Consider the following 12,641-nt stretch of genomic DNA (forward strand, 5'->3'; position numbering starts at 1 on the left):
AAAATAAATGGTAGTCAAACCATCCTCTGACTGTGGAAGTTCTTTAAGAATTCCCTCCCCCGACACACACAAAAGATAAAACACACCAAAAAAAGGAAAAGAAAGAATTCCCTCCCACACTCTACTTTCTTTTCAGTGTAAAGGGGGGAAGAAACAAAGGCAGGGAGCTAATTAGTGGGTCCAGCCTTGGAGCCCCCTTGTCCCCTGTAGAGTTCTAAGTCATCCAGCTACAGGCCTCATGTCTGCACTCTCCTTCCTATAAGAAGCTCTTCTCCAGGTGAGAAAAGTAATAGTGGTGGTAACATTTACCTATTGCTGTGTGACAAACTGCTCCACAACATAATGGCATAAAACAACCATTTATTGTGTTTGCAGATTATGCGGGTCAGAACTTTGGACAGGGCAACTCAGGGATGTCGTGTTTTTTTTTTTTTTAACCGAGGAATGTCTTTGATCTACCACATCTGGGGCCCTAGTTGAAAGGCAAAGGGCTGGAATTATCTGAAGGCTCATTCACTCATATGCCAGTTAGTTATTGCTAGTGGCTTCTTGGGTTTCTCTCCATGTGGTTTTACTGCCTGGTTTAGTTTGAACTCCAGATATGACAGCTGGGTTTCAAGGGCGAGAGTCTCAAAGAGTGAGGGAACCAGGCAGAAGCTGTACCCACTTTATGGCTCAACCTTGGAAATCACATCGCATCCATTCTGCCATGTTCTATTGGTTGGTGCATCACAAGCCCCCACCCACTTTCCAGAGGTGGGGACATAGACCCTCAATTCTCAGTGCGAAGTGTTAATCACATTGTAAGAGGAGCATATGGGATGCACACGTAGGATGGAAGATATATATTGGTGCTGTCCTTGGAAAATCTGCCACAAGCAGAGTAACAATGGCCAATTGTTGCACACTTACCGTATGCAAGTACTGTGCTCTACGCTCGCCTGTTAATCCTCCCAACATCCCTATGAGTTACATACAATTTTTGTTCTCTTTTCAGATAAGGAAACTGAGGCCTAATGGGTTGCATAACAAGCAAGTGGTACAGCCAGAATTTGAGTGTTGCTTCATCCAGTGCGGTGTGACAGGCTCAATAAGGTAATGAAAATGGATTATTATAAGGATTAAATAAATTAATACATGTAAAGTGCTGCAAACAGTGCCTCACACATAGTTAAGTGCAGTATATGTGCTTGCTATTATTAATGCTATCATTATTATTATTACTACATTTGAGTCACCAGATTGAAACCTCTGCTCTAATAGAAGATATTTGTACTCTGAATCTCTCAGCTGGTTCCAGAAACAGGGAGCCAGTCCAGGGGCGCTGGGTGCAATATACCCTGGTCCCAGTTGCCTCTGGGCTTTGGGGAATGGGCTTGCGTTTCTATGATGTCAGCTGGTCCAAATCCCCAGGACTCGTTTTTCCGGTTTGGAGCACCCCATCCTCCCACACCCAGGCCTCACATGTCCAAAGTGCTCTCTGCAGGGCCTCGCTGACCATCCCAGGCTGTCTGACACTAACCTGGCTAGAACCTTTGATGAAGCCGACTATTGGGCTGGCTCAAGGTCAGGTCTCCAACTTGAAAGGACGTGGGAGAGGGTTTCATCACAGCCTGCAAAGGGTCCATTGGGAAATAACTTGCCCTAGGGGTTTACGGGAATCATGGCAGCATGACCTGGATAGGAAGTGAGCACTGCATCTCTTCCAGGGCCTTTCTCTTGCCATCTCTTGGTTTCCCAAATTTCAGATCTTTGCATCCAGTTTTTGGAATTTTGCCATAACCATGCACTTCCCATACTAAGAGTTACTTAGTGTTTTTCTTTGAGTTGCTTCACATGGTAAACTTCAATAGATTTAACTTAAAAGGAGGATTGTTTTAAAATCATGGGCTTTAGTTTAAAAAAAAGAAAGAAAGAAAGAAATCACTTGTCCTAAGTCAAAAGTAATTAGAAGAATGAATAAAATAAAAAGAAACCAGTGCTGTCCAGTCGCAGCAAGATGTCCAAGTCTCTGGCCTTGAAATCTTCTTCGGCTGTTACAAAGAGAGTTACCAAGTGATGAGATGTTAAAGGAACACTAACACCCAGCCGAGACCCTCTCCGTGGTGTAATGAAGAGTTAAAGAAAATTGACACAGGGAATAACTTTCACCCTGTGGGATTAAATGTTATTTAAATACCGTCTAGTACAACATAAAATGATCTGTGTTTCCTTACGCGTCTGCCTCTCAGGTGTTGAGAAACATTCCACCATCTAATTCGGTCTCAATGACAGCTCCTTTCTGTCCCTCCCTCAGAGATCTGAAGACATGTCCACAGAAAAACCTGCGCACAAATGTTCATAGCAGCGTTACCATAATAGCCCCAAAGTGGAAACAACTCAAATATCCATCAAGTGACACATGGATAAATAAAATGTGGTATATTTATACAATGGAACATTATTTGGCCATAAAAATGAGAGAAGTACTTACACATGCTACAGCGTGGGTGAACCTTGAACAAAATCATGCTAAGTGAAAGAAGCCAGACACAAAGGACCACGTATTGTATGATTCCATTAATACAAAATGTCCAGAATAGGCAAATCTAGAGAGACAGAAAGTAGATCAGTGGTTATCTAGGGCTTTGGAGATTGGGGGGAGATTGGGCGTTGGTTGAGACTGTTAATGGGTGTGGGGTTTCTTTCTAGGATGATGAAAGATTTCTATAATCGATTATAGTAATGGCTGCACAACTTTGTGAGTATACTAAAAACTCTGGACCTCTTGGCTTTAAATGGATGAATTGTATGCTATGTCAGTTATATCTAAGTAAATCTGTTACTAACATAATGAAAGCAGCATCTGTCACTCTGCTTAAATCCCTGCAGTGGCTGCCCTTGTCATTCAGGGTAGAATGCAGAATCCTTACTCAGCCTTTCAAGATCCTGTGTCTTCTAGTCGCTGGCTGCCCTTCTGATCACACCTCTGTACCCAGTTCCTTGATGACTCTAAGCCAGGTCTTGCTTGCTCTTGCCTCAGAGCCATTGCACTTGGCTTTTCCTTCCTCTTGGAATGCTTCCTTCACATACTCAGAGGGTCCACTCGCCCACTTTCCTTGGGTCTCTGCTTAGCTTAAGGCCCTTAGTCACCTAGTCATCCAGGGCTTCCCTGACCACCTTATCTGAAATGGTACCCCCGCCCCCCATCACAAGCCATCTCCCTCTCCTGCCTCATTTTCCTCCGTAGCACTTGTCATCTTCTCATCTTTATGCCATAATACATTTTACTCATTTGTTTATCATTTGTCTCCTCCAACTCCATCCCCCGCCAACTAAATGAAAGTTCCAGGTAGGCAGAGATTTAAAATTTTTGGTCTTATTCATGATTGTATTCATAGCCTGGTATATAGTTGCTATGCAGTCAATATTTATTGAATAAAAGGAATAATGAAAGGTATGTATGATTAGCCCCAAGTTTGCTGGTGAGGAAAACCAAGTCTGGTGTTTAAATATTCATTTAGTAAACATTGACAGAGCACCTACCACAGACCACGCCCAGGCCCTGGAGGTATTAAGTGGCAAAAATTTGGTAGAACTCAGGAGGGCCATGAGAACCGGATTGAAGTCTCTAGATATGAAGTTGTAGAAGGCAACTCAGATTTTGCATCAGGGAAATGATTCCACCAGAATCTGACAAAAGATGGATTAGCTTTTAGGGGTGTGGGGAGTTGGAAAGCAGTGGAGTTGTTCCAAAAGTGGCTCTCAACCCCAGCTGCACATTAGAATCTGCTGGGGGCTCTTAAAAATCCTGATGTTCAGACCACATCCCAGACAATTAAATCAGACTCTCTAAGGGCAGTGCCTGGGCGTCAGCATTTTTAAAGCTTCCCAGGTGATTCCAAGTGCAGCCAGGGTTGAGAACCACTGTGTTAGATGGTTAGAGGAGTGTTGATGACCCTTGTTATCTGATGGTACTGAGTATTAGGAAACAGCTTCTTGAGTGCATACGCTCAAATTGTTGACAACTCTCAAATATTTGAGGGGATGAGGTGTTATTTTACTTTAATGTTCACCGTAAAAGTCATATTTCTCGTATCTAATAAACACATCTAATGAAACATATCTAATAGAACATATACTCTGAGTCATTACTATGTCGTGGTTAGGCATGGGGACTCTGGAGCTAGACTACTGGGATTTGAATCCTCCTTAATAGCTGTGTGTCCTTGGATAAGCTACTCAAGCTCTCTGTACCTCAGTTTCCTCCTCTGCAAAATGGGAATATATTAGCATCTACTGCATAAGGTCATTTTTGTGTTCAGTGAGTTAAATCATATAAAGCTCTTAGAACAGAGCCTGGCACAGAGTAAGTACTCAGTGAATGTTGGCTGTTATTATTCATTAATAAGTAAGGTATGAAGACAACATTCCTTGAGCATTTGACATAGATCACTAATTTGATTAAATTCTCTTGAACAGTATAAACTGCAATTATACATTTTAGTAAATCTGATTCTTTTGAATGGTTCAAGCATATTAAACAGTAGACCAGGGACTTCCTTGGTGGTACAGGGGAATGCAGGGGACGTGTGTTCGATCCCTGGTAGGGGAACTAAGATCCCACGTGCCGCAGGGCAACTAAGCCCGCGTGCCACAACTATTGAGCTCATGTGCCTCAACTATTGAGCTCACATGCCTCAATGAGAGAGCCCGAGTGCCGCAAACTACAGAGCTCATGCGCCCTGGAGCCCGCGCGCCACAACTAGAGAGAGAAAACCCGCATGCCACAACTAGAGAGAAGTCCACGCGCTGCAACTAGAGAGAAGCCCGAGCAGACCGTGAGCCATGACGCAAAGATCCCGCGTGCCTCAACAAAGATCCCGTGTGCTGCGACTAAGACCCGACACAGCCAAAAAAAAAATAAGGAAAATAAATAAATTAAATAAATAAATATATATATATAAAAACTAGTAGACCAAGTATATACAGATTCATTGTGGATGAAACTCATGCATACTCTTACACCAAGACAGGTTACAAAAGTGCTGACCCCATGGAATTTAGTTTATTTCTTATTCATATTTTTAGAAAATCATAGTTTTAAAAAATTTATAGATAGAACTATAGAAATTACATAATCTGAACACCAGAGAGAAAATAGACTGAAAAAATGAACAGAGCCTCAAGAATCTGTGGGATTATAACAAATGGTCTAACATTTGTGTCATTGGAGTTCTGAAAAGAGAGGAAAAAGAGGAAGGAGCATAAAAGTATTCAAAGAAATAATGGCTGAAAACTTCTCAAGTTTGGCAAAAGAATAAATGTACGGACTCAAGAGGCTGAATTAACTCCAAACAAGATAACTAAAACTACACCAAGGCATATAGTCAAACTTCTGAAAACTAAAGACAAAGAAAAACACCTTGCAAGCAGTGAGAGAGAAATGACATCTTACCTCTAAAGGAAAAGCAATTCAAATGACAGTGAATTTCTCACCAAAATTCATGAAGTCCAGAAAAAAGTGGCATAACGTTTGTCAAGTGCTGAAAGAAGAAACTGTCAACTCAGAATCCTATATCCAGTGAAAATATCCTTTAGGAACAAAGGGGAAGTCAAGACCTTCTCAGATGAAGAAAACCTAAGAGAGTTTGTTGCCATTGGACCTGCTCTAAAAGAATGACTAAAGGAAGTTCTCTAAACCAAAAGGAAATGATAAAGGAATATTTGAATATCAGGAAGCAAGAAAGAACATAGCAAGCAAAAATATAGGTAACTGCAATAAACTGTTTTCCTCTTGGGTTTTCTAAATTATGTTTAATGGTTGAGGCCAAAATTATGACATTGTCTGATGTGGTTCTAAATGTATAAGGAGGAAATACAAGATAATAATACTATAACAGGTAAAGTAAAGGGACATAAAGGGAGATAAGGTATCTATACTTTACTGAAATTGGTACCAGTAGACTGTGCTGAGTTATGTACATACAATGTAGTAACTAGGATAAGCACTAAAAAAATCCATACTAATAAATGCACTCAAAATCACTATGTAAAAATCAAAATGGAATTCTAAAAAATGTTCAAGTAATCCACAGGAAAGCAGGAAAAAGAAAACAGAGAAATAAGAGAGATAGAGAATAGATAGAGAACATATAGAAAACAGAATGGCAGATTTAAGCCCTAATATATCAACAATTATGTTAAATGTAAATGGTCTAAAAACACTAATTAAAAGACAGAGCCTAGCAGAGTGGAGTTTTTAAAAGCATGACCCAACTGTATGCTGTCTGTAAGAAACTCACTTCAAATATAGGGCTTCCCTGGTGGCGCAGTGGTTGAGAGTCTGCCTGCTGATGCAGGGGACACAGGTTCGTGCACTGGTCAGGGAAGATCCCACATGCCACGGAGCGGCTGGGCCCGTGAGCCATGGCCGCTGAGCCTGTGCGTCCAGAGCCTGTGCTCTGCAACAGGAGAGGCCACAACAGTGAGAGGCCCGCGTACCACAAAAAAAAAAAAAAATGATATATGCGTATTGAAAGTAAAAGGATAAAAAAATATATATGGTAAACGGTAGTCAAAAGAAATCATAAGTGTCTATATTAATATCAAAGAAGGTAGACTTCAGAACAAAGAAAGTTCCCAGAGACATAGAGGGACATTATATAATAATGAAGGAGTCAATACACTAAAAAATTTAGCAATCTTAAATGTGTATATGCCAAGCAACAGAGCTACAAAATATGTGAAGCAAAAACTGATAGAACTGAAAAGAGAAATAGACAAATCTACATTTATAGAGACTTCAACACCCTTGACTCAATAATTGATAGAATAAGTAAATAGAGAATCAGCAAGGCTATAGAAGAACTTGACAATACCATCAAACAACAGAATCTAGTTGACGTTTATAGAACAGTCCCCCCAGCAACAGCAAAATACACATTCTTTCAAGTGACTATAGAACATATAGAAAGATAGTTATGCTGGACTGTAATACAAACCTCAAGAAAGTTAAAAGAATTGAAATTATACAAGGTTATGGTTCTTTGACCATAGTGGAATCAAATTAAAAATCAATAACAGAAAGATCATAGGAAAATCTCCAAACACTTAGAAACTAAACACCTCACTTCTAAATAATCCACGGGTCAAAGAAGACATCTCAAGGGGAAATAAAAAATACATTGAACTGAATGATAATTAAAATACACCACATAAGATTTGTGAGACACAGCTAAACCAGTGCAGAGAGGGGGAATTTTTATCATTAAATGTATACATTTGAAAAGGTGAAAAAGGTCTCAAATCAATAATCTAAGCTCCCACTTCAATGTCCTAGAAAAAGAAGAGTAGAAAAAAAGAAAAAAGAAAGAGAAGCATGGAAAAAAGAAAGATAGGCCTAGAAATCAATGAAATTGAAAACAGAAAAACAACCTCCAAGCATTGGTTCTTTGAAAAGAGGATTAAATTTAAAAATCTCTAGTAAGACTGACAAAAAGAGAGAGAAAAGATGCAAGTTACCAAATGAATGAATCAGGAATGGATGAATGAATCAAGGATATCACTATAGAACCTGCAGACATCAAAAGGGAGTACTAGAAACTCTACATGCAAACATTTAACAATTCAGATGAAACAGACCAACTCCTCCGAAAATAAAAACTACCACAATGTACTCAATATGAAGTAGATAATTCAAATAGCCCTATAACTATTAAGAAAATTAAATATAAAATTTTGCAAAAAATAAAAAAATCTATAGGCCTAGATGGTTTCACTGGGAAATAATACCAAACACCTAAACAAGAATTAACACCAATTCCATGCAGTCTCTTCTAGAAAATAGAAGAGAAGGGAACAATTCCCAATTCATTTATGAGGCTGGTATTATCCGGATACCAAAACCAGACAAAGGCAATAAAAAAAGAAAAACTACAGACAATATCCCTCATGATTATAGATGTAAAAATCTTTAATAAAATATTAGCAGGGCTTCCCTGGTGGCGCAGTGGTTGGGAGTCCGCCTGCCGGTGCAGGGGACACAGGTTCGTGCCCCAGTCCGGGAAGATCCCACATGCCGCGGAGCGGCTAGGCCTGTGAGCCATGGCCGCTGAGCCTGCGCGTCCGGAGTCTGTGCTCTGCAACCGGAGAGGCCACAACAGTGAGAGGCCCGCGTACCGCAAAAAAAAAAAAAAAAAAAAAAAAAATTAGCAAATAGAATTCAACAAAATATAAAAATAATTATACATCATGATCAAGTGGCATATTCCCCAGGGATACAAAGCTGGTTCACTACTTGAATACCAATCACTGTAATCCATCATATTAATAGGCTAAAGAAGAAAAATAATTTGATCATATTAATTGATGCCCCCTCCCAAAGCATTTGATAAAATTCAACACTCATCCATGATAAGAACTCTCAGAAAAATAAAAATAGATGGGAACTTTCTCAATTTGAAAAGGAGCATTTACAAAACACCTACAGCTAACATTATAGTTAATAGTGAAAGATTGAATGCTTTCTCCCTGAGATTGTGAATCATGTAAGAATGTCCTTTCTCAAACTCTTATTCAACCATAGTGCCTGAAGTTCTAGCCAGTGCAGTAAGGCAAGAAAAGTAAATACAAGACATACAGATCTGAAAGGAAGAAATAAACCAGTTCTTATTTGTAGATGACATGATTGTCTATATAGAAGTCTGAAGGATTTGAGAAAAAAAAAAACCTCCCAGAACTAATTAATGAATTGAGCAAGATTTTAGGATATAAGATAAACATACAAAATTCAATTTTATTTCTATATATTAGCAGTGAATATATGGATCCTGAAAAAAATAGAATACCATTTACATTGCTCAAAAATGCAGTACTTATGTGCAAATCTAACAAAACATGTATAGGACTTTTAGGCTGAAAATTATAAAATGCTGATCAAAGAAATCAAAGAAGATCTAAATAAATGGAGAGACATACCACGTTCATGGATTAGAAGAGCCAACAGAGTAAAGATGTCAATTATCTCCAAATCGATATGCAGGTTTAATTTTTGTAGATATAGATAATATTCTAAGAATTTACATAGAAATGCAAAGAAACCAGAATATCTGAATCAATTTTGAAAAAGAAGGATAAAGTGGGAGGAATCACTGTCCCTATTTTCAGGACTTATTATACAGTTACAGTCATTAAGACAGTGTGGTATTGGTAGAGGGATAGACAATTAGATCAATGGAACAGAATAGGGAAACCAGAAACAGATCCACCAAATATGCCCAATTGATTTTTGACAGAAGTGCAAAAGCAATTCAATGGAATAAAGATAACTTCTTAAACAAGTGAAGCTGCAGCAATTGGTAGGCAAATTGATAGGCAAAAAAAAAAAAAAAAAAAAAGAACCTCAATCTAAGCCTCATACCTGATATAAAAATTAACTCATGGACTTAAATATAAACATAAAACTATAAACTATCAAACTTCTAGAAAAAAATGTGAGAAAAATCTTCAGGATCTAGGGCTGTGCAAAGACTTTGACACCAAAAGCGTGATCCAAAAAAGGGAAAATTTGATAAATTTGACTCCACCAAAATTACAAATGTTTGCTCTTTGAAAAGTCTGTTAAGAGGATGAAAAGCCAAGCTATAGACTGGGAGAAAATTTTTGCAGACAACGTATTTGTCAAAGGACTGGTATCTAGACTGTATAAAGTACTCTCAAAACTCAACAGCAGAAAAAACGGTCCACTGAGAAAATGGGCAAACAACAGGAGGAAATAATTTCCCCCAAAGAGGATATACAGATGGCAAAGAAGCACGTGAAAAGATGTTAAACATCATTAGCCGTTAAGAAAATGCAGATTAAAACCACAGTGAGGGCTTCCCTGGTGGCACAGTGGTTGGGAGTCCACCTGCGGATGCAGGGGACGTGGGTTCGTGCCCCAGTCCGGGAGGATCCTGCATGCCGCGGAGCGGTTGGGCCCGTGGGTCATGGCCGCTGGGCCTGCGCGTCCAGAGCCTGTGCTCCGCAGCGGGAGAGGCCACAACAGTGAGAGGCCCGAGCACCGCAAAAAAACCAAAACCAAAAACAAAAAACCACAGTGAGATACCTCTACACCCCTATCAGAATGGCTAAAATAAAAAATACCACCCCAGTGCTGGCAAGGACGTGGGGAAACTGGCTCACTCATACGTGGCTAACAGAAATGTAAAACGGTGCTAACACGCTGGAAAATTGCATGGCGGTTTCTTCAAAAACCAAGGGTGCAACTACCATCCAATCCAGGATTGTACTCCTGTGCATTTATCCAAGAGGAACAAGAAGACTCCTCCGGGCTCCAGCCCACAGACGACTGACCCACCGTGGGAGAAAATAAGAAAAACAATCTCAACAGCAATAGCTGCTAACAGACCTCTTGTCTAGCAGAGACCATCACTGGCATCGCCCCCACTGTGTGGTTGAGAAAACTGAGGCTCAGAGGCCGTTGTCAAGGCCACGCAGCTAGTATGTGGCAGAGCCAGTACCTGAACCCACTTATTACTAGTAAGTGATTTAATCTTCCAGTTGTTATGGCCCTTTTCACGGGAGAGTAAGGAAGGGTTCAGCCAGTTGCCCCCGGCCACATAACTGGAAAGTCAGGAGGTTTAAACCGGAGGCTACTCTGCCTTCTGGGCTGGAGTCCTGTTCCTTAGTTCTAGGGTCGAACTTTTCCTAACTTTCCCGGGTCTCTTTCGCCCAGTCCCGGGGGAGCAGGCACCACCCTTTTCCTCCGGGAGGCGCAGGGAGAGGGCGGGCCCCCAAGCGCAGTCCCCTCCCCAAACCCTCCCCCAGGCTATAAGCCGGAGCCGGGGGGCCAGGCGCGGGCAGTCCCGGACTGGCCCGCTCCGCGGGGCGATCGCGCAGATGGCGGCGCTGGCGACAGTGGCTAAGAAGGTGTGGAGCGCGCGGCGGCTGCTGGTGCTGCTGTTCACGCCGCTCGCGCTGCTGCCGGTGGTCTTCGCCCTCCCGCCCAAGGTAACGCCTCCTTTGCCTGTGGGCCCCCCGTCCCGCGCCCTGGGCGGCCGTGCAACAGGCAGGACCCTCTCCTCCCGAGCCTCTGAGGCGGAACACCGCTGAGGTCCCAGTCTAGACAGATTTCACCAGACCCCCTCGACTGTCCCCCCTTTATCCTGCCTTGGCCTGCTGTGAACACCTCTTGCCGCAGTTCCCCTTTTCTAGCTGCTCCTTGGAGCCTGGGTCCCACCTAGCCTTCCGGATCTTCTCACTTCTCCAGGCATGATTTCTTTTTATTGAGCTCTAACTATGTGCTTGGCGCTGTGTTGCACATTTCACTTGATAATCACAAGGAACACTTGATGAATGCCAAGCTGTGTAACCTGGGGCAAGTCATTTAACCTCTCTGAACTTCAGTTTACTCATTTGTAAACATAGGGGAAACGATAATGCCAATCCACTGGGTTGTGGTGAATATTAAATGAGGCAAGCTATGTAAATCTCTTAGAACTGAGCCTGATTCACAGTAAGTGCCTAAGAACGCACAGGCTGGTCTTATTTCCACGCGCCTCATATGATGGGGACGGCCAAGATTTAATAAACGCTTGCCGAGAGCAAGGTGCAGTGCTAAAATTTGCTTTATGTGCATCATCTTATTTAATCCAGACTGAGAGTGCCCCTCAGAGGGGGAGGATCATTTGCCCCATTTTCCAGAGGAGAAAACTGAGGCTCGGAGAGAAGTGACTTGCTTACAGTCACACAGCAAACAGCTGAGTGGGATTCAATCCCTGGCTTATCAGAATCCAGAACATGACCTGTTTCTAGACTCTCCAAGAAAGTAATCCCTAGGAGATCAAAGGCTGCAGACTGAGGCCAGGAGTGTCATGATAAAAGTCACTACCAATGGGAGCTGGAAGGAGATGGTACTGCAGGTCCCTGTTGAGTCCCTCACCTCTGCTCAGCCCATTTGCAGCATCATGGGAGGGCACTAGGCTCATTAGACAAGGCTTCTACCTCCAGGAAGTTGTTTCACTATCCCTCATTGAGATAGTAAATATTCATAAAAGTAAAAGTAAAGAGAGTGTGTAACTTAGTGGCGGATTACCCAGCACCACCAGCAGAGACCAGGGGAGCTGGGAGAGGTGTTCAGAGAGGGATGCCTGGAGGAAGGAGCCCTCCTTGGGCCCAGGGGGTGAGGAAGTGATACGAAGGAGATGGTGTCAGGAGATCCAGGGCAAGTTCTTTGGTGTGGAATTATCCAAGCAATTAGACTTTCTTGACATGCAAGAGAAAACAATACATCCTGGTGTAAGGATCAGGTTGCTTATTCAAAAACTAGCCCACCCCAGACCACTCTCTGACTTCAGGACCTTGGACCAATCTCCTTTCTTCTTCGGGTCTCCCTTTCTTTGTCTATAAAATGGAGCGATCTCCATGCTAGCTTCTGAGATTTGACGCGAGGGGCTGAGTAAGGAAGTTGCCTCGCTGTGTGAAGCATCACCCGTGGAAGGCTGGATGGGTCTGGGAGGTCCCAGGCGGAGCTCTGGGGAAGAAGTGATGAAACACAGCAGGGGGTTCTGAAAGCTTCTCTCCGCTCTGCCCTCTAGCAAGATTTGTGAACCCAGGGGCAGGTCCAAGTGTTACGGGGCCTGAAGCATGTACTATTTAAG

General features: G+C 42.1%; 1 protein-coding gene across 3 annotated transcripts in view; it reads left to right on the top strand.

The window, feature by feature from the left end:
- The first annotated feature begins 1,031 nt into the window (after positions 1–1,031).
- Positions 1,032–12,641, top strand: part of SLC13A3 (solute carrier family 13 member 3) — an 82,304-nt gene continuing 70,694 nt past the window's right edge. For 2 of the 3 annotated variants that reach the window (XM_060030689.1, XM_060030690.1), the window contains exon 1: positions 10,861–10,992. In XM_060030689.1, coding sequence (XP_059886672.1) covers positions 10,882–10,992 — 111 coding nt within the window. In that variant the 5' untranslated portion in view covers positions 10,861–10,881. Of the gene's footprint in view, positions 1,096–10,860; positions 10,993–12,641 lie in introns of those variants that run through there. The other variant, XM_060030691.1, reaches the window with a different exon arrangement.

The sequence above is a fragment of the Delphinus delphis genome, chromosome 15 (genome assembly GCF_949987515.2).
Source record: "Delphinus delphis chromosome 15, mDelDel1.2, whole genome shotgun sequence".
In the NCBI taxonomy this organism is placed as follows: Eukaryota; Metazoa; Chordata; class Mammalia; order Artiodactyla; family Delphinidae; genus Delphinus; species Delphinus delphis.